Source organism: Siniperca chuatsi, linkage group LG3 (assembly GCF_020085105.1).
Source record: "Siniperca chuatsi isolate FFG_IHB_CAS linkage group LG3, ASM2008510v1, whole genome shotgun sequence".
NCBI classification, from domain to species: Eukaryota; Metazoa; Chordata; class Actinopteri; order Centrarchiformes; family Sinipercidae; genus Siniperca; species Siniperca chuatsi.
In genome coordinates, this window is record NC_058044.1 from 9,964,292 (window position 1) to 9,989,441 (window position 25,150).

Consider the following 25,150-nt stretch of genomic DNA (forward strand, 5'->3'; position numbering starts at 1 on the left):
GCTCTGGGAAATTGTGATGGTTGTTATTTTTCACAATTTTCTGACATCTCATAGACTAAACAGTCATTAATTGGAAAAATAATCAACAAATTAAACAATAATTAAAATAATTATCAGTTGCAACCCTCCTGTAAACCCCAACAGGTTCTCTATTACAGAGCACCAAAGTAAACACAGCATGAATCTCTGAGAAAACACTACAAGAGAAAATAAAGTGCGAATAACATATAATTTACAATTACATACAATTTATTTCAGAGTGTGTTTGACTATGTTATTCATTCATTGATTCCTGTGTTTAGAACTCAGTTTCGGTCCTTAATGTTAAAACTGCCTCACTTCCTGTTTGGTACCTGCTGCTGCTGGCTGACTTGATGCAGCTGTAGTGCTGGATGGGGCAGTAGGGGTGTGTCCACAGTGCAGCAGTGAGGAGATGGAGGGAACCTACAGTGTATACACTGGCAAAATCATCCACATCCCCATCAAACAGTGTCTACAGAGAAATAACAAAAACACTCACTGAGAAGATTCAGATCAGTGATGTTAATCTTAAACAGAAACTGTCAGTGATCCCATTTTAGAAATGTGTCCATGTGTCAGTAATGGACAAAGTCTTATCAGTACAGTAGCACATGTCTGAGGAGCATGAAGTTTCTTTGTGTAACAAAATTCCAAATCCTGTCAGAAAACTGCTCAACACAACCAAACTCCTGTTCAAATGTGTTCATATATTTTTATTCTAGTATCACAAAACTGAAAAACATTTTCGAAGTTTCCTTTAGTAAAATCAAAACAGCATTTATTTATTGTTACAGTCTTTAACAAAATATGCTTGAACAACCTGGAAGCGCCATATGAGCCAATCCCTTACAATCACAAATTTACATGGGTTTGCATCAAACATGCCTGACTTGTCTCAGAAGTCGGCACTGAGTTTCGACAGCTACCACTGAGCTGCGCAATGTCAGTCTGACTGTGTTGGACTCAAGAGGAAGCGCTAAAGTGCTCAGACGTTCAGAGGTATACGGAAGCATTTCACAAGATATATGGAGCAACTTTTTTCATTCAATGACCAAGCAAAGCAACAAATATAAATGAGGATGTTGGTGGTTTTTATTCAGCCAGCAGCTGTTGACAGAAGCAGACAACAATACTTGTTTTGCAGAAAGGCACTGAAGACAGACTGAAGTCAACATGCAGTCTGATTCAGAATCAAACCACAGTTGTGCTGATTCATTTAAAGTACACCTTTAGTGTGTGTGTGTGTGTGTGTGTGTGTGTGTGTGTGTGTTTCATTAAGTGTACCGAGAGGAAAAGCGGCACTGCTTGTGTGCTCGCTGTGTGTCTGTCCAGCTCACTGCTTCTCCTTCCCTCCTCCTGACAGACCAGGTGTGTGGGTGTGAACAGAGGCACGAGTGGTTTACTGCTGCTTCTTGTCTCCCTCTTTCTGCATGTGCTTGTTGTACTGGTTGTCCGTCTTCAGCAGCTTGTCCCACCAGGTGAAGGTGGAGGCGTAGTTCCCAACGAAGTTCATGTGGTGGAAGTCGTGGAAACGGGAGCCGGCGTAGAACGGGATCAGGTGGAGCGGGTTCATAGGGATGTCGTAACCACTGAGAGGGAGCAAGAAAATAAAGGGAATTACAGTCCGTCAGCTTTTCAGTCAAAGAAATACCCAGTTTTTGTTCTGTCTCAGATATCAAGAGTCAGTATTTTCAATTTCTATTGCACTATGACAATATTTGGTGACTCTTGTATTAAAAACTGTTGCACTGTTGGCTAAAATAAATTCGTGATGAGAAGACAAAAGATAGCCTGACTTTTGTCACAAGCATTGTTTTATCTTAGACGGCCTAATTGCAAAAAAGGCAAGAAAAGCTAAATTATTACGAGAAAAGACAATGGTGTAAATTAAGGCAAAATCGGAAAATAAAGAAAAATAATTATTCATGTTTATTTATTAATACATTTTTTATAAATCTATTTATTTTACCTCTCTGTCTCTCGTTTTGTGTATTGTTCTACAGTTTGTAACTTTTGTGAGTTATATATGTTCTATATTGTATCTGTGATTAAAGGATTATTTTATTAATGATATAAATTACTAACAAAGATTGTGTAATTTAGAATCAGTGGGTTATTTAACATAAAATCATGAGGAATAAAATAGTATTTTTAGAGATAGTTGCCTTTACAAAAAGACATAAAGCCAGGAAAATGCCCAGATCAGAGTAAAATAAAATATGAATAAAATTTAATTCGATTTTTACATTTAATTACATTTCATTTAATTTTAGCAAATTAATTTTAATGTAAGAAAGTAACAAAAGCACAGAGACATGAAATATTTAAAAAAATGTTAAGTTAAAGTTAAGTATAAAATAATAAAGCTAGCCTAAATCAATCTAGATTTTGTGGTATTGTTTATACCTCCACAGTCTGTGAGCCTCCTGTCTGGTGGCTTCTGAGTCCTTTTCTCTGTATGTGCGTGTAAGTCTTCAGTATAAATGTATGCATGTAATCCAAAAATATCTGAAGAGGAAGTTCTACGTCACCTAATAATATGATGGTAACATCTGGTGTTCTCTGTGGCCCTCTGGTGGTCGACCTCACAAGTTACTGAGTGAGTTAACATGACGGGAAACGTGCAGTTTCTATCGTCTCACTGTTTATTGTAATGAGTGACGTAACTGCTGCTCTGTTTCTCCAGTTTTTGAAAACTGTATATATTTTATATTTTGCTCTCTTTAGAGTCATAGTAATAAACTGTCTAACATGGCTCTATTTCTGAGACCTCTGAGCGAGGGAAGGAAAGGGCAGCAAAAAACTAAATGAGAGTCTGATTCTGAAAAATGAGAGAAAATGTGGAAGCTGTTATTGTGTCCTACCTGTGGACATCAATGGTCTCCAGCAGGCGGAAGGACACCCAGGCCCACAGGAAGAACACGTGGTTACAGAAGATCATGATGCCGATGAAGAAACCAGCTCCCAGGATGAGAGTCTCAGCAGGGTGAGCGTATTCTGCCTGCATGCCGAACGGAGCCTGAGAGACAGCGGAGACACTGTTATGAAGACATAAGCGTGTGTGTGTGTGTGTGTGTGTGTGTGTGTGTGTGTGTGTGCTCAATGTGTGGGAGCTACAGCATGTTTAATAAGTAACTCTTCAGTAAAGAGATTAGCCAGGTAGTTTGTTTATTTATCTTATCACGTGTGTGTGTGTGTGTGTGTGTGTGTGTGTGTGTGTGTGTGTGTGTGTTTTACTAACTGTGAACTCGTGGTGAACTTTGTGGATGTATTTGTAGATCCTGCGGTGATGCAGTAGGCGATGGAGGAAGTAGTGCCAGGTATCTTCAACAACAGCACAGCCAAAGCACTGAGCCAGGACATACGGCCTTGAGGAGGAGACAGAGAGAGGTGGGTCAGCATTAGAGAAGCACACTGAGTTATTACCAACAGTTCAAACGACAGCATATGTGACAAAAAAGCCATTTCTAGACAAAATTCTTTATCAATTTAATTGAAAATATCTTTTTCATCCCACAACGGATGACTTGTGAGCAGATAATTCTACGTGAGACAAAAACATACATGACCATTCATACACATCCTGTAAAGCGCTTTAAGCTGCATTTTGTGTATGAAAATTGCTACATAAATAAATGTATTAATATTATTATTATATGTTATCTTTTTTTTATTCCGTTATTTAAATTAATGATTTAAAACTGGAATTAACAAAACTATATGTTCACCTGTATGTGATGGGTTTTCTCTGATAACAGTAAAACAGAGTCGTTTGATCATTTTATATGTGATTTTATCTCCATTCCCCATATTGCAACACATATTGATATTAGAAAAATAATCTTAATATTGCTATAATAATTTCAGCCACATATATTTCCCAGGTCTATACATTTATTTAAACTTCCACTGACCAGCGTGGCATGGAGTCCCAGTCATAAGGGATGTTGAAGAACTCAGTGAAGTAGTAAGTCCCACAGATCAAAGGCAGCTGGATACAGAAATGGTTGAACAGCAGCATCTTGAAACATCTCCATTGTTTCTCCCAGGTCTCTGGCTTGTCCTGCACACACACACACACACACACACACACACACACACACACACACACACACACACAGAAGGTCTATTAAAAGGAATGTCATGTTTTTTTAAAAATAAAATCACAACAACCAAAAACCCACACAAACCTGTTGGATCTTGTATTTCTGCATGAATGGCATGAACTGGAAGAGGAACCCAGGCAGGCAGAACAGGAAGTAGATGAACTCATGGACGATGAGCGACCCCCAGGTGGCAATCTGGAACTTGGTGTAGTTGTCCATCATGTAGCCCCAGGCGTGTTTCAGGGAGGGCTGGAAAGGGTTTTCTGGCAGCACTGCATCTACGTACTCCACCGCCAGGTAGGCAGAAGTCAAGATGTCTGTCGTGCCGTTCAACGCCATGATGGCCAACGCAGGGTGACTGCAGGTCTGGAGAGAAGACTGGAAAACAGGAACACCGTGTTACATCTGCAACTCTCAGACAGGACGTATGACCGAAGTCATCACAGCTACAGCTGCACAGCTAATCTTCGCAGTAAGGTCAGTTAGTATACTCCAAGTTTGTCTTGGAAGGAAATAGTCCATTTTAATAAATATAGCAGAAGAACCCTAAAAGAAAAACAATAAATAATCAAACAGCTACAGAGGAACATAACTGCTTTGATATGACTGCCTTTAAAAGCATTATTACACAACAAAGAACCTACAGTATACACTCATAGAAATCCAACTCACTTTCAATCTCAATTAGTTATTAGTAAAAGTTATTTTAGTTGTTTGCACATTTTAACATAATGTCTACTCATTGCATAGTTATTAATATGTTTTAAACACATTTTGCATACATTTTCTGAATAGACAAAAACTGTAGAGTGAAAAATGGTGTCTGTGAAAGTGTTTTATATTACATTATTAGATTATTATCAGTGCATTAACATGTAAGCAGTACTTTAATGATGCAGCTAGTCGAGGTAGAGCCGTTAACCACTTTATGTAGAGTTGGATAGTTTAACCTATAAGTATGCATCATATACTATAAATGGACAATAGGTTTTGGATGTTACATCTGAATCTGCAAAATAAAAAACACAACATAGAGGAGTAGAAGTAAAAAAATTAAAAGTAGCATAACATGGAAATACTCAAGGAAAGTACAAGTAGGCCCAACATGAAATTGTACTCATTTTTAGATCACAATTTACAATGTGCACTTATATTAAATGATTATAACTTCACCAGTGGTGGAATGTAACTACGTACATTTACTCAAGTACTGTACTTAAGCACAATTTTGAGATACTTTATTTGAGTATTTCCATTTTCTGCTACTTTATACTTCTACTCTGTTACAATTCAGAGGCAAATATTGTACTTTTTAGACCACTACATGTATTTGATCACTTTGATCAACAAATAAATGTATTGTTATTTTACTGACTTTTACTTGTAACAGAGTACTTATACACTCTAGCAATACTGTGGTATTGCTGCTTTTACTTAAGTAGAAGATCTGAGTACTTCTTTTACCAGTGAACTTCACATAAAATCAAAAGATAGTGTAATTAATTACCACATCTCAACGTTAATATGTATTCCTTTTACAGGTGTTAATATTTTTGTTTTTGTTGTTTTATATTGCTTTAAAGCAAAAATAATACACTATGACATAACATTGTTACCTAATACTATGTGCATAAGGAAACAATAAATACTATTTGAATCATTAAATTGTATACAGATTCATACAGGATCACACAGACTGTTAGCAACAATATACACCTCAATGTAACAAGCCGACAAACACTCACAGCTGCCAAACAAATACACTCAAATACATAAACAACCGATGTACTTTAGCAATTGAATTACTGTCTAAAAAGCTAAATAAATCATTTGAAGCCAACAACAACAGCAAACTCTCACCTTTCCGCGGTACGTCACGTCCACCTGAGAGACAGGCGGCCGACCGGGTGAAGTACAGTAATATCGAACAATCCGATTGGCCTAGAGGAGAGGAGACTGACGTCGAGGGGCCGAGCGGCGTCGCTGATTGGTCCGCGGGATGGAGCGATGATAGTGAGACTGAAGGTTTCTACAGCAACGACCAATCAGAGGCGAGCTCGGCTTTCATAACCTTCGCAGTGTTGAACAGACTGTGTGATGGAAGAGATGGGGTGGTCCGGAGAACTTTGAGTCACACGTGTGTGTCCTCCGCCTTAAATTTACATTATAACAGACTGTAACTCAAATGTCAACTTTGGAAATGTTGCAGAGGTTTTGAGACAAATATATTATATAGTATAAAGCTTTCCCTGTTCAAAAATAATTATTACATTCAATTAAAGCACCAATTACCTGATGTTTTTTGTTTGTTTACGGCCCTTTTATATAAATATAATTGTATTTCCTGTTCATAAGGTTGCTGTTTTTTCATATGACATGCATCCTTGTTCGCACCGTTGATACATGTCACTTTACACTTTATACTACTTTATACTACTGCCATACTTTTACTATACTTCCTAGTACTGTGCATACATATTCTACTGCACTTGTTCAAACTGTTTACTTACTGTTTATACCTGTACACATCACAGTATATTAATTTATTTTACTGCCTGTTTAAAAGCTGTTTATCCTTCACAGTATACAGTATATAATTCTGTGCATACCTCACATACATCACTGCACAGCCTGTTTACATTAGTTTTTTACATTTTACTATTACTGTATTCCTATTTATTCCTATATTTTAGCTGCTGCACTATTTTATGTCTTAGATTCTAATTAGATTTTACTGACATGACTTTTTTAATACATATTTGTATGAACATTGTTGGAGGGAGTCTGACATCTAAGAATTTCATTGCCAATGACTGTAATCGTTGTGCATGACTAAAAAGAACCTGAACTTGTTATATTTCCGTTCTTGTCCCATTAAACATTTCATTGTGACTATAGGGCTGAGTATCATTTTTCACTTCTAGTGCTAATATCATACCTGAGTTTCTGTGGCAATACCAAAAACAATACTTAAGCCCAGTGGTGGCAGTGTATTCAAAGCATTAATTAAAAGTACAGTACAGTACTGTAGCAGTACCACACTGTACAAATACTGCATTACAAGTAAAAGTCCTTAATTGAAAATCTTCTGTATGTAGAACTACAGAAGTATTATCTTCACAATCGTCAGTACCAAAAAAGTATTGATGTTCAATACCTGACACTAATGGTGACATATGAAATTGTAATAAATGAATCACTGTACAGTTATTAAAATATCACACACAGCACGTCCCATTTCAATGATTTACTGATTTGGCAAAGTTTTAAAAACAGATAATATCATTTCACAGCTTTAAATACAAGAAGCATATTTATTAATGATAATATAAAACAAGTAATGAAACATTTTCAAAGTCATTAGCCTACATGACATTCCTCAATACACTGACAAGAAACAGCGATACCAGTTACTATTATAGCAAATTTCAATATAGGAGGAGAGGGAAGAGAAAAAGGCTGAACGAAAAGAAAATTAGGAGTTTGGTCACTTTCCAGAAAGAGAGAACAAATTAGTAAAGTAGTAAAGAGAGACAGAAATAAAGACACTTATTAAAAATGGCACATTCATAGTACGTCAGGGTGTGCAGTTGTTAATAAGGTTGCTACACCGAGGGAGAGGAGGGTACTGTTGAAGGACAGGAGGTTAAAGTTAGGGACCATGCAGTGAGTTCAGGCCGTTGGTGTCATTAGTGGTTACAACCACAGCAAAGACAGTAAAGCACTGATACATCCAACTGTTTTTCATCTCAAACAGCTTCTCCCTCTGTCTGTCTGGCAACATGAATGAGGCTTCTCCTTTACCAGAACAGTTGTATTCCAGTGAAAGTCAGTTTTTCCAGAAGAAATGAAAATTTTCTGCAACTGCTTCTCATGTGGATGTTCTGAATTCATGCGGGCTAACGCAACCGACGGCATCATCACCGATCTGGAGTCAGCTCTCAGATGCATTTCTTTATCCCAGAACAGCGGTGCCGAGTCCAGCTGTGACCTGGCCGGTAACAGTAGCTACTCGAGACATAACGAAGGAGAGGAAGAGGGAAGCAGGGGTGTCATTTGACATTCAGGCACTCTTGAACAGCCACACTGCAACACTGTAAAAGGTCAGAGGTCAGACAGAGTGCGTTCATGCGGCGTCGGACCACCACACAGAGACTCAGATGCACACAAACACACATGCTCACATGTGCAAGCAAAGGAGCACCTTTAAATGCAAGCGCGCGCACGCACGCATGCACACACTCGGACACACACACTTTTCAGGAGGATAAAAACGAAGGAGAAACAAAGATTTCAGTCCCAAACGGTCCTTCTCTGCCTTCCTCTCCCACGGATTAGATCAGTGGTCTCTCTCAGCGCTGCTTCACGTTAACTTTACTAATGTTAAAGTAACTTTGCAGTTATAGTAGCTTCACGTCAGTAGCGTTTCAATGACACTGCAGTGGTACAGTGGCGCTTCAAACTGGTTTGTCCAGTCGCCCGCGGCAGTCCTGCCAGGAGGGGATTAAAACACGGGTTCCGACCCCCCCCGTTTGTTACAGCTCCCCCGTTCAGGTAAGTGCAAAAATCTTCATCATCATCCTCAACAACAACAATCTTGTCATTTTCTCCATCTTCGTAAGTGCCTGTGCTAATGCTGCCCAACATCGAAGCATTGGCATTATAGACAGATCCAAGATCAGTATTCAGCAGGAGAGCATATTCTGCTCCGTATAAGTGGCAGGTGTCAAGAGCAGTCATAAGGGCTTATCGATCACAGTCACACCTGTGGTTAAAAAAGAAAACCCCAACAAACATTAGGAGGGTGCTTCGCTATCGCCACACGTGATGTAATTTTCATACATAGCACATGTTGAAAATTCCTAATATAAACGTAGAAATATTGGAAAATAATGAAAGCAAAAAGTTTTTACGTTGCGTACTATTAGCCGGAATACCAGTGTTAAAAGTAGAAATAGTTGTAATACTTGTATTAGCAATGCACATCATTCTCTTGAATTTCTCTTAACACTGATAACACTTTATTGATCACTTTATTGAAATATAAAAATGGGGAAAACTACACATAAACTAAAATTAATCAGAATTAAACCAAATATCTATACAGATACAAAAACAGTAAACAGTAAGTAGAGAACGCACTGTACAACAAATTGAAATAAAAAACTATATATGTGCAATACTGTAGTGTACATAAGTGTGCTTAATGTGAAATAATGAGGTATCTGTCCAAGACTGACTCCCAACATAGTGGAGTTCCTCTTATTGATGATAAATTTAACAAAGTGGTGGTATAATATAATATAACATGTATACAATAATAACTATAGGATAATAGAATATACAGTAATAAATACTGGAATGGTATGATATAAAAAGTGACATTATAACAAATATGTAGTACAGTAACTAAAATGACAAGCAGTAGTTAAAGTGACAAAAGTGAAGTATGTAAATACATATAGGAGAGTATATAGTATAATGGTAAAGTATAACAATAACTATATCATGATATCAAATATATAGGGTGACATAACATATGTATTACAGTAAGAAAGTGTATATGTACATAATAATAAGTAATAATATCTAGAATTAAGTTTTAAGTTTGGTATAAGTAACTCTCTCTATTTTTAAATCATAAATATTTTTAATTATATTTTCTTCTCTTCTGTTATTATATCTTTGTCTAATGTCTTTTTGTAAAGTCTGTAATTAAGTGTCGTCATTACAGAGTTTGTCCACCAGAGGACCGGCAAGTTTAAATGTCCTGCTGAATACATTCTCGCTCACAATTATTTAATGACCAATACCAAGGGATCCTTATCAGAAATGTTTATGTTATTAGGTTTTTTTAACTCTCATATATCACTACTGGCCTCAAAAATCCAGTATTGGTCGGGCTCTAGCACTTAGAGTCACCCTACATGTCAAATTTGATTTCTGGTGTTGGGTATGTACACTTCTGCAGGCAATATGGTTGCAATCAGTATCATAATATTAATATGAATACTTCTCAATATTGATCCAGTATATATATCACTATATGGCAAATGTATGCAAAATGTTATAATGCATTACATCCGACAAAACTGTTCACCTATGTAAACAAAAACTTCTTGCAATTATGGATTTCACATGATTATGATATGATTCTCCTAAAGGTCGAAAAAAAATAATATTAAACTGTGGCTCAAACATAAGTTCAACCTTTTCCAAAATTCCCTCTCACTTCAGTTGATGCAAAATATTAAGTTAGCAGCATTGTACCTGCACAAGTTTTCAGAACGTATGTTCACGTGTTGCCTACACACCTGCATAACTGCGTCCTGTGCTCATGCAGGTCGGCATTAGTGTCCACTTGTCCGAGTTTGGATTGTAGAACTCCACAGAGGCTAAATTGCAGCTGCCATCGTCTCCTCCTACCACGTAGAGTAAGTTATTTACAGCACACACACCTGAAAAAACACATACAGAATGACGATTAATGGACATCTAACAGAGTAACATCTCACACCTGAGGTTGTCTGGTGGGCAGACGGTCTTCCTTACCTGCGTTGCGTCGACACATGTTCATGTCAGCTACCTGTCGCCAGCTGTTAGAGGCCGGATCATAAACTTCACAACTCTTCCTCACCAATGGACCATCATGACCCCCCACAGCATACAGTAAACCTTTTAACACACCTACACCTGAGGAGGACATTGGACACACAAAGTTGGTCACCATTTCTGTCTTATCATGAATTTCCCTCATTGAGCACAGCATCAGTGTCTTATAGGATGCGTGTTGTTTTGATGGATACATCTGTGAGAATGGTTTGTCTGTCTGTTGGCTTTAAAAATGTAATATATTCAAATATAAAAACAAAACCACACACACAGACTTACCTGCTCCGCTGCGTCTCGTGCCCATCTCCGCGATGTAGCTCCATGCATTGCTTTTAGGGTTGTAAGCTTCTACTGTACTCAGACATTGTCTGGTTGCACCATCATAACCTCCAACGGCATAGAGGATCCCTGAAAAACACACACAAGAAATGCAGCAGTTCATAACTTAGAGTGAGGGAGGCACGGTGGTGGACAAAATAATAGAAACACATTAAAATACAATATGGTAGCCATGCAGGAAATAAAATATTTGTGACGCTCAAAATGTTGAAATTGACAAAGGTTTTGATGCAATTTAGACATATTTTTTTGTATTTTGCTATTTAAGTATTTGGCTTTTTCTTGATTCTATAACTTGTACCTTGTGGGTTATACACATATTTCTTTTTGTTTTATATATGGTCTTCTGTATCTCTTCTATCTCTCTTCTCCCCTTTTTTATTTCCTGTAAAGCACCTCTGTAAACTTCTGTTTTGACAATAAAGTTTGCTTGCTTGATTAAGGGTCCTTCAGTCTGTTTTGATAGCTTATCACTTTGTTAATGATGTTTTCCTGTGTTTTATAGTCATCACAACACTAAAAGTGTACAGTAATGCATTATTGTACCATTGCAGGACTATTGTATGGTTTATAAGGTGTTGTGCAGACTGTAAAACTGAACTGGGAACTGTACTCACCATTGACAACACCAACTCCTACACTGCTTCGTCGGGTACTCATGGGCAACACATGGAACCACTCGTCAGTCTTAGCGTTGTATGCCTCGATTGTCGACAGACCTGCAGACACACACAGAACATGCAGCAGAAACACCATGAACAGTCACATGTTTTATCATTTCCTGTTGTTACACAAATTAAAAGCCTGTGGGGATGCAGTGTCTTGGCCTCACTGATCACGGCAATGTAAAAGACACATTTTAACGTCACACCAACACAGCTGTACCTGTGCTGCCGTCAAAGCCCCCCACCGCGTACAGGAGTCCATTGAGCACAGCAGCCCCAAGCGTTGATCGACGGTCTTGCATGCTGCTCACGCTCGTCCAGCGGTCCATCATCGGGTCGTAACAGTCGACCGTCCGCACACGCAAAGAACCGTTGAAACCACCGACTGCATACACACACCCACCCACGTACACCACACCTAAAAGAAACAACACATGCGATACAGAGGTAAACACAAATATCTACAAAAAGACACACAAACAGCCCGTTCTAGTGAGGGTGAATGTTGAAGCAGCATCAGAGTGGAAAATGTCACAAAGTGGGGAGTGAGGGTCATCTTTGGTCGAGGTTACACTTTCTTTAGTGAATTTCCCCCCGAGGATCAATACAGTCCCTCCACACTGGACACTTCGACGTGAATTCTGTGTGAGAAAATCTGATTGAACATACACTCCCATCACATTTTAAATAATCCTTGGGTAAAAACTGCATAAAGTGTGAGAGAATCCTTAATTATTTTTGGTATTGCTACTTTTACTTGAGTAAAAGATATGAGTACTACTTCCAACGCTGGCATTTCTGACGATGTAACAAACTAACAAACTTGTTTTCCTTCATGCATCCTCACAGTGAAGCCTATCTGTGGGTGTATATGGTGGAAGATAGTTGGAAACATGCCACCAGGGGGCATAGTAAAAGAATGATGCTGTTTGCAACAATACCCAGGTCACCTTTAAATATGCACAATAGGGAAACCAAATAAGAATGCCTCAGAATATGAATTTTGATCACAAATAGATTGAATCTCCACGCCAAGATCTGACTTGAGAGCGTGCACGCACGTACGATTGTCGCATCAAAAATACAGAAGTTACCACAGTCTGTAGCTGTGTCTGTACTTCTAAACTGAATACATCATGAATCGGTTGACAAGCTCTGTTCCCTTTTCATACACTGCAGAGAAATACAGCCGTCTTTTGCCTGAATCTGGAAGACAGTGTATTCTTTGCAACCCTCAGTATCCTCTATTCCATTGTGCGCTACTGAATTTTGTAATAAGGTGAATCTCATGAACTCATACACTCTGGAAATTTCACATGACCACGCCTTATGAGGTACTTGTGTTCATCAGTCACTAGAAAAATACACACTTAAAGAGTTTCCCCTCGGGGATCAATAAAGTATTTCTGATTCAGATTCTGATTGAACTAGACAAATGGAAAACCCACTAGAAGGCCTGAACACCATCACAAGTTATATGGATACAGTATATTAAATATTAACCTATTTGCCAATAACACTGGTAATGTATCATGAAACCTGTCCAGTTTACAAGTGGTATTTACACTTTATTGGCTGTTTGAGGGCAAGGTCCTGCTGATAAACTTTATTTTTACTAACTTAATATTTACAAGTTGATGAGGACCACCTGAATGCACCATTAGTTTGGTGATTTGGGGGTGATGGACCCACCTTCGTGTTCTTCCAGACCCTTAATTGTGATGCAGTTTGAGGGTTTCCTACCTGCTCTGCACCTCCTGGTCGGGAGCTCAGCCACCTGGTACCATCGCTGCTCCTCAAAGTCATAACATTCAACACTGCGGATGGCCTTGGGAGCCTGGCCTCCAACCACAACCATCACCTACACAGAACAGGAACAGCAGTGCCATTACATGACGAATTGTAGGTCAACTGTTTTTTTCATATTCGCTAAGAGTAAGTCCTCATAACTTAGCAGAGGCTGTGTAAGTACCTTCGGGCAGCAGGCTGGAGTCCTCATGCGTGTGCGTGCAGTTTTCATCAGCGCTCTTTGGTCAGCTGGCAGCAGGTGGTACTTCATGGCCTCAATCAGGTAGTCTTTACACGCACTGCTATTCTTAATGAGAGACTCCTCCTCCACCCGCTAACACAACCAAAGAGCGAGAGAAGAACCAATCACACAACTGGATTTACAAAAGTGCAACAGTATATTGTGACACAGCAACTGAGACACAGAGGTAACTGTACAACTAAAATTATATAAACCATCATGTTTTTACTCAAGAGGATTAAATACTAGACTGCCCAACTTTGGCAGTTGCTCTGCTTTCTCGTAATTAGGAGTTTGAACTCCTTGGAGACCCACAAAATAACAGGAGCAAGATTCAAAATTTAAATCCTGCTTCCAATACTGCCCGACGATACGGTACTACTCTCTTGTATATACTTAGATAATTCTCCACTTTACATTACATCTTACGCTTTATCTCTATATTTGTATCCTTTAAAATGCCCATTTTGTTCTGCATTCGCATGTCCAATATTTCATATTCTATGCTCCATATTCCACTTTTAATTACTTGCTTACAGTCTACCTACTGCACTGTACATACTTTTGCTTTTTCCCCCTTTTCTTTGACCTAAATCTTCTTTTTTTTAAGTCAATACTAGTGCATTTTTATTATAAATATTACTATATCATATTTTATGATACTATGCACAATCTATGGTAGAATAGGAGATGGTATCCAAGCATTTCACGTCAAACCGTACTATGTACCATTATGTGTGTGATGACTAAATCTTTGAATCTTTGGAAAAAATTAGGAGGTCACTTGGGAAAAGCCTGTTTTAAAATTTGGACCAATCTTTCCTCAGTGAAACAGTGACAGTGAAAGTCATCTATACCAGCAAATATTTTCTTTTGTTGCCAAGGTCCACTAGTAATAAACAAAACTAAAAACAAAAACTCCAAAACTGACATCAATTAACTAGAATATATAGCAACAGGAGTTTACCTGACTGAAACATTTCTGTTAACTTGATTTGGCATTGGTGTGAGAAACCTGATGTTTTTGCCACCTCATCTGTTTCAACAACAGCAGAAAAAACTAGTTGGACAACGTCTCCTGTAAACTGGATACGTAGCAACATGTTGGCTGGCTGTGTGCTAGAAACACACACAGAGTATTTATACTGCCTGTGTGTTGAAACAAGACTGGCACTTACTGTAAGCACAGAAGAGTTTTTAAGTTAAGAAGTTCTTAAGAAATGTTTCTGACAACAAATGCAGCTCAAAACCTTAACTCATCTGCCTTCGATCATAGAATAATTAGCTTAGCTGTGGTCTAAGCTTTAGGATGGGTTTAAACCTGTGTTGTCTGCGTCACATGATCACTTAAACCCCATTGCTGTGTCTTCAGAACTGCACCCCTGGTTTAGTCTGAACCCGGTTGCTGTGCTCCTGTGGAAATCACCTAAACTCCTATAGAGGTCACTGTATCTGAGGTTTAACTAAAACCTGCTGCAGACCTGGTTTAACTGAGGTTTAAGGTCATGAAGTTCAGTATAAGGACATATTCGTACAGCTCGGATCATTTTATTCATTTCCAACATTTCAAATCTTTCACCATGTATGTTGTTTTGAAGGCTGAACATTACAATCAAGTGTAAAACTTCTACAGTTGTGTAGTTACAATTAAAAGTGTCACTTCTTCCTCAATTCATTTTTGATGCCAGAAAAAGGGTTACTGATTATCTGACAAACATGACAACCATTTGTTGATTAATGCACTGCCACAAGTCCAGTGTCTGCAAGGAGGACGTGTAATAATCATATATGTATTTTCAGATGCCCTGCTGATTTAGTGTAAGTTGATACCAGCGGTGGAAAGTAATCAAGTACATTTACTCAAGTACTGTGCTGAAGCACAGATTTAAGGCACTGATATCCATTTTATACCTCTACTCCACAACATCTCAAAGGGAAATATTGTACTTTTTACTTCACTACATTTATTTTATAGCTATAGTTACTACTTACTTTTCAGAGTAAGATTATACATAAAAATTGTATCATTTTATAAAATATGATGCATTATTACAGATTAATGACCCAGCAGTATGTGAAGCATCTAAAATTAGCTCCACGTCGACCAACTAAGTAGCATTAAAGTAACGCTTACACATTAATTAATCAATATTGGTCCAATAATATAATATAACACTGAGTACTTTTACTTTGATACTTTAAGTACATTTTGTTGCTGTACTTTTGCTTAAGTAAAATTTTTAATGCAGGACTTTTACTTGTAACAGAGTATTTTTATAGTGTGGTATTGCTACTTTTACTTGATTTGAATACTTCTTCCACCACTGGTTAATACTGTATATTTAACAGATTAATGATACTGAACAGAAACACAGGGGCAAATGTGCTACGATATGATCTGCATTTGACTGAAATATTTAGAACAATATTACTTAATGGTAGTGATAGTCAACTGTCACATGTGCAACATGTTCTGTTCATTGGACCTAAAGTCATTATCAATGTTGCATCAAGTCATTGGGCCCCTGTCAAGGGAGAGAGTCTCAACAATCATGCACACAACATCACTCATGGTGTAATCACATTCAGTATTGATTAGTTGTACAACAATGTGGAAATGTGTACAACAGTGGAAACAAAGGTCCTGTTTAGCACGCGGCTGCGTTTTAAACCCCTGCAAGTCCCGGATTTGCTGCGCCTGCTCTAATCCCAAGGGCGTAGGTTTGGTCTCAACATTGGTAGGGACACAACATTAATGGCCAATCATTTTAAGTAGCCTCTGGGAGGGAACATCGGAATGATCTAATATGACTTCACTCCAAACATAATGCAAACAAGTTCGATCAAATATTGGTAGGGACAATTCTGTCCTCCCAAAATATTGGTAGGGACATGTCCCTACTGTCCCTACATATGCAAACCTAAGCCCTTTTCTTATCCGTAGCTAAGCTAGTCAGATGCTGAGTGACAGAGCAACAGCCCCATTCAGTTTAAGAAGAAGAACAAATTTTCTCCAAAAAAAACCCCCAACCATACAGATGCAGACACTCATACCTGCACCAGGTACTCTCTGGAGAGGAGCGGCAGGCGAACATGTTCCATCAGGTGAGCCAAGTGTTCCTGCCGGACATCATTGTCATGGTTGACCCAAGCTATCACTGCCTCAAAAACCTACACAATACAGTACACACTTTAATCACATCAGGTACAATAATCTGGTCGTGCTGTCCTACCTGAGTATATTGAGCAGGATGAATGTGTGTATACCTTCTCCTCTGTGGGGATGGTGAGCTTGTCGCTGGCGATCAGGCTGGACACTTGTTCCATGCCCAAATTGAGGAACTCTTCACTCCCAACCACCTCAGTGAAATGTTGCTCTGTCAGCATAAACATCAAATAAAAAAACTACTCTGTGACTGCAGATGAACACAGCTTTTTTTTTCTCCCCACAACTATATATCTTAACATTTTCATTGTTTTCATTCAGTCTCATCCATTCTGTCCCATATCCTCCACGACACACGCAACCCCATTTTAGCAGAGCAATAAGAGCTGTTCACATGCACACACAAACCTGCGTAACTGTTCGCCTGTGTGAGGAGCTGAGAGCAGGCGTGCAGGTCAGCGAAGGCTCGTATACCCAGACAGTTGGATGGATGAAGCTGAGAGCTCAGGAACTCACAACAAGCCTTTTTCACCTCATTCAGCTGGAGCAGGCCTGCTGCAGGCAGCAATGCCTATTAAACACACACACACACACACACACACACACAGAGAGAACAACCTGCATAAAGTGGTAGTTGTGGTACTATATAATGCAGATGACTTAAATTAAAGGGGATGTGTAGAAAGACACCATCTTTATGTCAGACCTGCTTGTCACTGCTACAGTTTCCTTGAATGAGAAACCAAACTGCTCCACTTAAGGCTGCTGCTGCTGCAGCAAGACTTCTGATAAAATACATGCAGTACAAGGTCTGTGTTTCCAAACTAAACTGTAAATAACAGTAGTAAGAACTCCTTTTTGTTTAATTTTAATCTTTTACAGGATAAAAATTAGCTTAAAGGTGCTTAACACATGAACACATTTATCAAGTGAAATAAATCGATACTTGTAATCTACAGTGCTTATTTGCACTGTAGTGATCTGATTATTCCCTAATCTCAGCAGCATTTTGATGTCAGCGACATCAATGTGATCATGAAAACAGATTCCCATTTTCAGGTTAATCTAGAAAGTATAACCCAAGAACACTTCTGCTGAGAAAGCCTGCTTACTTGACAATTTTCTTTTTAAATATATGCCTGTGCATGGAAAAGATCTGGGCAGGAAAAGTACTGTCATGTTGGAAATGTACTGTCTCCTAGTCAGTAATACACAGTTATTGGTTGTGATAAATGAAATGTCACTAGAGGGAATTGTTCTATGCAGTCAATTTTTGTTTACCGAAGACTTGCTTTAAAGGTCGACTGTTATTTCATTAATGGGACGTAATTACTGTTGAAACTGGACATAAAACAGTTAGGGATCAATTTGAAAGTGCATACCAACGGGTTTGGTTAACAGAAATGGAAAAAAGGCAGTTTCATTTGATAAGGCGGTCAGAAAGGAGCGATAACTTCAGTGGCTGGATGGCGGGGTTAAGTCACCACTGAAGATTCACCGTTTTCCAGGAAGTTCAAGTGTGTGTGTGTGTGTTTGCATGTAGACAGTCACTGATATGAAATAGCATATATGTAGCCAGATTAACACCAGTGAAACCGAGTGACTAACAAATACTGTCACACAAAAGCCATTTAGCCCTCAGAAATACAGAATCGAAATGTTAGAGTATTAAAGAACCTCTGAACAGAGGTATCTGTGTTTCCATTGACCAGTGCGAGTCTGCTCAATGGGATAACAGGTGATATAAGTTTTCAGATAATGCATTTATGTGTATAAAGGTGTGTGGGTTTACCTGCACGTTGTCCTCTGTGACCTGTATCTCTGCTGTGTAGATGTAGTCTACCAGAAGGCCCAGAGTCCAGCCGTCCATCTCCTTTATCCTGACTCGTTTCGCCCTGCTCTCTGCCATCTCACCTGTCGGTACACACGTGTTAGACATCCATTACCACACAGGACATAACAAACTCAAAAAACAGACGCTGAAACACATGGTGCAAAGATCCTGCCAGATGTCCAGCTGCACGGATGGAAGAGAGCCCTCACCTGTGAACATAGCGTGGAAGTAGGGGCTCCCAGCAGCCAGAACCACCCTGTGAGCAGCGACCTCTACATCCTCCGCCACTATGGTCACATCACACAGCAAGCTCTGGCTGTATGGGCATGTTAAGAGATTGAGAGGCGAGAGATTACAATTAAAGTTTAAATGGTGGTACTCAGAGGATTTGGGGGATGATGAAACAACAGAGAATTGCATCACCTGCGCAACTCGTTCATGACTTTGAACGCCTTCCTCATGTGCCGAGGGTTGAGAGTGACAGGACCTTGCCTCTCGACTCCATCTTCTTTGTCCAGAGCATGTGGACAAAGTCTAGTGCACCTGAGAGGGACAGTACAGATACATATACATGAAGGAAACAAACAAACATACAAACAAATTAACAGAGAATAACTAAGTAATAGTGCATGTCTAGATCATTATGCTGCCCGTTACTGAGGGCAGATATAGGACTGATGCTTTCTTTCACAAACAGGAGGCAGGCAAGTAAGTGAAATTACACAACGAAGTGTCCTGATATATGAATATAGCTGTTCTATAACAGGACATCTTGGAGTGCATTATCTTTCATGTACAATGGCCACTTAAAACAAGCAGAATGAGAAGCTGTGTTCAAATCCTCATCTATTTCTAAAGTTTGTTTGTAATCAGTTTAAAACTTTGGATAGGTCTGTTTCACCAGTGAGAGTTGGTTGAACTGTTAGCAAGGAGGAACTGTAGCAATTAGTATATTGCTGCTATTGGTGCCTTTAGTTTAATATACCTATATAAAACTTGGTGGTTAAAAAAACATATTCTTTCATTTCTCTCTCGTGGTTCTGAGATTTCTGCCTCCACTCCAATGGAGGTGAATGGATTATTTTTTAATTTTTAATTTAATTTTTTTTTTAAATCAAACCACAAGAAGTACTGTACTTAATCAAATATGTTTTTTGTAATTTGGGTGTATCCACCCTTAAATGTGTTGACTGGATCTTTGTTTGAGGTGTCCTGGACACCTGCCAGCCAATCAGAAAAAAGTACTTGCCATGACATAAAATAATGTAAACACTGCATAATAGCTTCATTTGTATAAATTACAAACACTGCTTCAACTAGGGTGTATCACAACAGGCTGAATGTCAACTAGCAGCATTTGTCAGCTATAAAGAGGTAAATAGTTTAACTAGTTATTTTATTACTTTTTTTAAGGGAAGCATACACAAAAATCATCACAATAAATCCCAAGCACAGACACACTACATGAAGAAAAATAAACAGAGGTCAGGAGTTGACGAGTTGACGATCGATTAGTATGTGACAAATGTTGCTCTGGCATGAAACCTATTATGAGCCAGCACTGTAGCATCATTTGCAACTGTGATTTAGTTACCTCACACAGAAAATAATTTATATTTACCTCAAGAAGTTTCTTGCCATGTGGTTTTGTCTGTGTCTTCTGAGGTTTTGAGATGTACAACACAATACTTTCTTACAAAAGACATAGTCCCCATGAAAACTGTTAACAGCATATTATGTGGACTATTCCGAGTAGTTGGGCCACTGATTGTGGAGACAGATGTTGCTGTTGTATGTTTTAAATGTCACTTTTCACTGTTGTGAGCACCACAAATAACACCTCCATTGAACTGAGGTGTAGAATATTAGAATATAACTAATAATAAAAAACACCTCTCAATATAACACAGTACAATTCAACAGCACCACAAACTGCAGCCTCCAAAATGATCATACAGTTGAATCAACACCTCTCTAAATCAGTTTCAACAAAAACTGAGCATTATAACCTTCACAAAAGGTGGGAATTATTGCAGGACTGTTGTATTACACTGCATTAGTTTTAGCTATGAGTACCTAATAAACTGGCTCCTATTGCCACCCCACCACCCACCTCCCACCCTCTGAGCAGTGTATATGTACCCTTTTGCTTCCAAGTCACCATTAAGTAAAGACCCAACCAGTACTCCTATGATGGAATAATACTACCTGGCCCCAGCTTTTATGTGTGTCATTTGGTTTGAGGTGGTTTGATTAAAACTTTAGGAATATGCACCACGTGAGTTCAATATAAACTAATAATTAAGGTCTTCAGATGAGCTTTTGACAGACAGGGCCACAACATTAACTAATAATGCAGGGCTTGCCATAGTTGATTTTGTACCTTTAATTCCCTAACAAATTAGCAATTAATCAAATACATTAACCAATTGACACACACTGAACCTGGGGCTTTTGGGGCCCCTGAGGGTTGCATGATAACCCAGCCTTGACCCAATAAAGTGGCCACTGAGTGTAAATTTGAATTTGTAGATGCTGCACATCTTCAGCACTTCAACTACAAACACACAAACATAATTAACTAATATTTGGTAGCAATGAATGGAACGCGTATTCAGATCCTTTACTTGAGTAAAAGTATGAATAACTTCATGTAAAAATATTCCATTACAAGTAAAAGTCATTCAAAATCTTACTTAAGTAAAAGTACAAACATATCAGCAAAATGTACTTAAAGTATCAAAAATAAAAGTAGTCTTTCTGCAGAAAAATGACCCCTGTGACTGATATAATATTATATGTATTACATTATTACTAATGCATCATGTAGCATTTACTGTTGTAGCTGGATGAGGTGGAGCTGATTTTAACTATGTTATATACAGTTAGCTGGTTTATAGGGGGTCTAGGGGTCTGGCCCATCCAAAGGCTCACATGATAAATCTGAGGGGTTGTGAAAGGAAATTTTAAAAAGGACAAAGTTACAGAGATTTGTATTCAGTTTGGACTTTTACCTAATCTAAACAGAATTTTGTGAAACACTGAATAATTTTAAAAGGTCACAAGCCAAAAATGGTTGGAAGCTACTGATGGTACTGTAATGTATAAGATGATCATATGTTTTGTGTGTTGAATATAGCTTTCAAATAAATGTGGTGGAGTAAAAAAATGCAATGTTTACTTCTGAAATGTAGTGAAGTATAAGCATAAAAAAGTAACTACTCAAGTTAAATACAAGTACCTCCACACTGTTAATGTACTTTGTTACTTCCCACCACTGTTAAGCACACACAAATGGCCTCGTGCTTTAAATACAAAAAAAATCCAACACATGTTATGCTGCTCATGGCAAAATCACGTGGCCCTTGTTTTCTGTCACAAACACACCCACACACACATGGCTATAAGGCAGTTAACACATATATCCACCTTTGCTATAAACAAAACACCTGCGTTATAACAACAAATCATAACATTATAACCAGTGGCGGATGACCAATAGAGGCCCCAAAATCCATTACTACTAATAATAATAGTAATAATAATAATAATAAATTAAACAAATTGTCAATATTTGTGTGTTTGAAATATGGAGTGTAATATGTGTAAAATATGATAGAAAATCATCTGCCCAACATATATGCTTTTCCTACACTTCTGTCTGGTGTCTCAGCAGCTCTGGGGCGATGGAGGAATCGCCCACAGGAGGCGGGTCTGTGTAGCAGTTTAGCCAATGATATGAACATATGACATAAAATTTAGCCAATCAGCGTCCTCAAATCTAATCCGAGAAGGGCGATGAATCGCCCCAAGCGAACCGCTGCTGGTAGGTCAGGACCTCTACAGGCGCCATTTTAACTACATGAGAATAGCGAGCGCCATCACTAACCTACTCCTCCAGGACCCAACCCTAACTCGGTAAAATCTCTCTTCCAAGATCCGTTTGAGAGGAGAACTTTGGCGGAGAAACTACAGGTGAAAGAGCTGGGCCCAGATCAACCTGACCTCCAATTAGACAGCAGGTTAGCGAGAAAGGGAGCTGGTGCACCAGAAAGGCCTGGCTAGCTGGACGCAGTCATGCTAATGGCTTATTTTGCTTTCTTTTCTTTCTTTTTTTAAACAACGGGGACAGATTCAGCATGGACAGTTACGGGAGTGAGTTAATATGAAGTACCTGTCTGAGAAAGTAAGGAAACATGAGAACACCAGGACACACATGGATAACTGTCCGGCTAACGTTAGCCACATTAGGCTGAGTGAACGTTGCTACGCAGCGGGACGGCGGCCACTGGATCGCGGTGAGGAAACAGTGAGGAGGTGGATTAAAAACAGGCACATTTTATCCAAAATAATCTGTTCTGTGTAGTTTTTTTTCGGGCTTTTGTGTTGTCCTTGTGTGGGCATGACGAGACAGACTCCTCGGACTACCCTGGCATTTTCAGGTGACTTTGTTGCCTCCCCAGACATTGTGCCGGAGCAGCACCTTGACAGCTAACTTACTTTTAAAGGTGCGTCAAATACGGTACAAAACGAGCTGTTGGACTGCTTGCTGTCAGTGCTAAAGGATTACATTCTGGAGGAAGTAAAGACCGCTGATTGTATCTCCATTCAAGCAGAGAGAGGACTGACATTTCCCACCCACTGCCAGCTGGTGCTTGTGATAAGCTACATCGACGCCAACAGTAACATCAAACGGCGGGTTTTCGGGTTCACTACCAGCCGCAGACAGCATCGCTGCAGGCTTCAGATGGGCAGTGAATAACCAGGTATCAAGCAAATGTAGTCAAACTCTGACTGGTCGTGTACATTTGTTCATGTTCAGCACCATTGTGTGTTTTTGTGCGATGTGCATAGTTGACATTTTAAAATAAATTTCTAATTATTCAATGTGTTAGAGGTCAATCGATATGTACAAGGTTGTTTATGTTCTTATTGTGGGTATTTCCTTCTGTTAACTGTTTTGTATTGGTTATCAGGGACCCCACAATTTATTATAATTCAATTTAATTCACTTGTGAGAGAGTTTTGAAGCAGAAGTTTACTATTTCTACCCCTCAGAGCACGTGACTCCCATGCTTATGTCCATTCAAGTGTCTGAATAGCAACTTAACACCACTAATTACACTTCATGTTTACTTATCCTGATCTTTGCCTCCCTGTTGGTTTCCCCAACAAAACAAGGTCCATAGGGGCATCTCAAGAAATTACATGTCTTATATTATACTGAAGTCGCCTGTGTGGGTGACCAAAATAAGATGTCCTGATGTGTTTGTCAAGGCGCTTTAATTTACGTTGGAATAAAATAATTGTTAAATATTTAACTGCAAAGTAGGAATTCCTTTTTGATACATTCACTTTTTGTTGTTGCATTAAATCATACTGGGATGTTTGCTGAAATTGATTGGCTGTGGCACAGCCCTACCTAGAAAATTTTCCACCAGCCGCCACTGATTATAACCCCCAGCCTGCTGCGGACAGGCTCGGTGTCAGTCCCCGGGTATCAGTGACTGGTCCCCCGCCCCCGCCCCGGTCAGTGAGCCGCCACACCGGCTGGCCGCTGTCTCTGTCAATGCGGCACCATCAGTCAAGCAGCCACTGGGAAACGTCAACACACACACTCAGCTTTTTTTTTTTTGCACTTACAGCGGATGACTGTCCATGATTCCGGTGTTTTTCAGAGGCTGAAAACTTGGCCCAGCGGCATGCACCATTCCATATCCACGATGTCGTCTTTAGTGGGTCTAAATTCAAGCGTGAATCACGGCGATCATGTGTCCAGAGGCGGTGAGGCGGGCTGACGGCAGCCCCATTAAACCAGGCTGTTTCATATAAAACACAGCCCGGCTGCGGTGACACTCAGTACAAACACGTTGCGATTCAACCCGGCTGCTGTACCCTGCGGACTGCTTCTCCTGTCGGTCCCCCCTCAACAAAACAAAAAACGCGCAGGAAAAGGAGCCAACCTTAGCGTCAAAAAAAGGGTTTATTTTGACTTAATTTCCCTCCTGGGTGTATATGGGGTGCGAGAGGCGGACGGACAAGGCTACCTGTTATTTTCCAATCGCTGATTAAAACGCACAAACAAGGACATGTCTGCAAAGACGGTCCTCTGAGCAGCCAAGGCGTCCCACAAGAAAGCACTGTCTCCCTCTAGCTGTGGAAGACTGACCGGGGAGGAGGCTGACATGCAGGGACATGATCATAATAATACGAATAGTCAAACATTTGACTACCTTAGATATATAGGTTACAGCGTTACAGCAGCCAGTTCACAATAACAGGAAACTAAGGTATGAACAAAAATCAATAAAAAGCCAAATAATGTAAAACAACAAATTCAAATCAAATTAAAGCTGAGAATAAAGACTAGAATCTTTA

General features: G+C 39.2%; 2 protein-coding genes across 3 annotated transcripts; both read right to left on the reverse strand.

Annotated features, from left to right (window-relative positions):
• Positions 1-719: 719 nt before the first annotated feature.
• msmo1 (methylsterol monooxygenase 1) lies at positions 720-6,141 on the reverse strand. The gene is made up of 6 exons (XM_044191488.1): positions 5,988-6,141; positions 4,212-4,505; positions 3,936-4,084; positions 3,263-3,389; positions 2,886-3,040; positions 720-1,610 (listed from the first exon to the last, which is right to left on the reverse strand). The coding sequence occupies exons 2-6, from the start codon at positions 4,464-4,466 to the stop codon at positions 1,421-1,423; spliced, it is 876 nt and encodes a 291-aa protein (XP_044047423.1). The 5' UTR covers positions 4,467-4,505; positions 5,988-6,141; the 3' UTR covers positions 720-1,420.
• A 1,218-nt stretch (positions 6,142-7,359) lies between these two features.
• On the reverse strand, positions 7,360-24,981 carry klhl2 (kelch-like family member 2). Of its 2 annotated transcripts, none has more exons than XM_044191483.1 (15): positions 24,416-24,981; positions 19,196-19,315; positions 18,982-19,088; positions 18,731-18,852; positions 17,347-17,509; positions 17,040-17,149; positions 16,827-16,943; positions 13,716-13,865; positions 13,487-13,604; positions 11,964-12,161; positions 11,696-11,797; positions 11,019-11,147; positions 10,680-10,820; positions 10,442-10,585; positions 7,360-8,135 (listed from the first exon to the last, which is right to left on the reverse strand). In XM_044191483.1, the coding sequence occupies exons 1-15, from the start codon at positions 24,481-24,483 to the stop codon at positions 8,083-8,085; spliced, it is 1,842 nt and encodes a 613-aa protein (XP_044047418.1). In that variant the 5' UTR covers positions 24,484-24,981; the 3' UTR covers positions 7,360-8,082. The 2 variants fall into 2 exon arrangements, with proteins under 2 accessions (XP_044047418.1, XP_044047419.1); XM_044191484.1 differs by having other exon boundaries at positions 7,360-8,892; positions 24,416-24,967.
• Positions 24,982-25,150: the final 169 nt, after the last annotated feature.

Coding starts and splice junctions, on each gene's coding strand:
- msmo1 (XM_044191488.1), bottom strand. CDS start 4,466: ATGGCGTTGAACGGCACGACAGACATCTTGACTTCTGCCTACCTGGCG. Junction 4,085..4,211: donor AGAAATACAAGATCCAACAG/GTTTGTGTGGGT, acceptor GTGTGTGTGCAG/GACAAGCCAGAGACCTGGGA. Junction 1,611..2,885: donor GAGACCATTGATGTCCACAG/GTAGGACACAAT, acceptor GCTCCCTCTCAG/TGGTTACGACATCCCTATGA.
- klhl2 (XM_044191483.1), bottom strand. CDS start 24,483: ATGGTGCATGCCGCTGGGCCAAGTTTTCAGCCTCTGAAAAACACCGGA. Junction 18,853..18,981: donor CTTCCACGCTATGTTCACAG/GTGAGGGCTCTC, acceptor GTGTACCGACAG/GTGAGATGGCAGAGAGCAGG. Junction 13,866..16,826: donor CCAGAGAGTACCTGGTGCAG/GTATGAGTGTCT, acceptor TGGTTGTGTTAG/CGGGTGGAGGAGGAGTCTCT.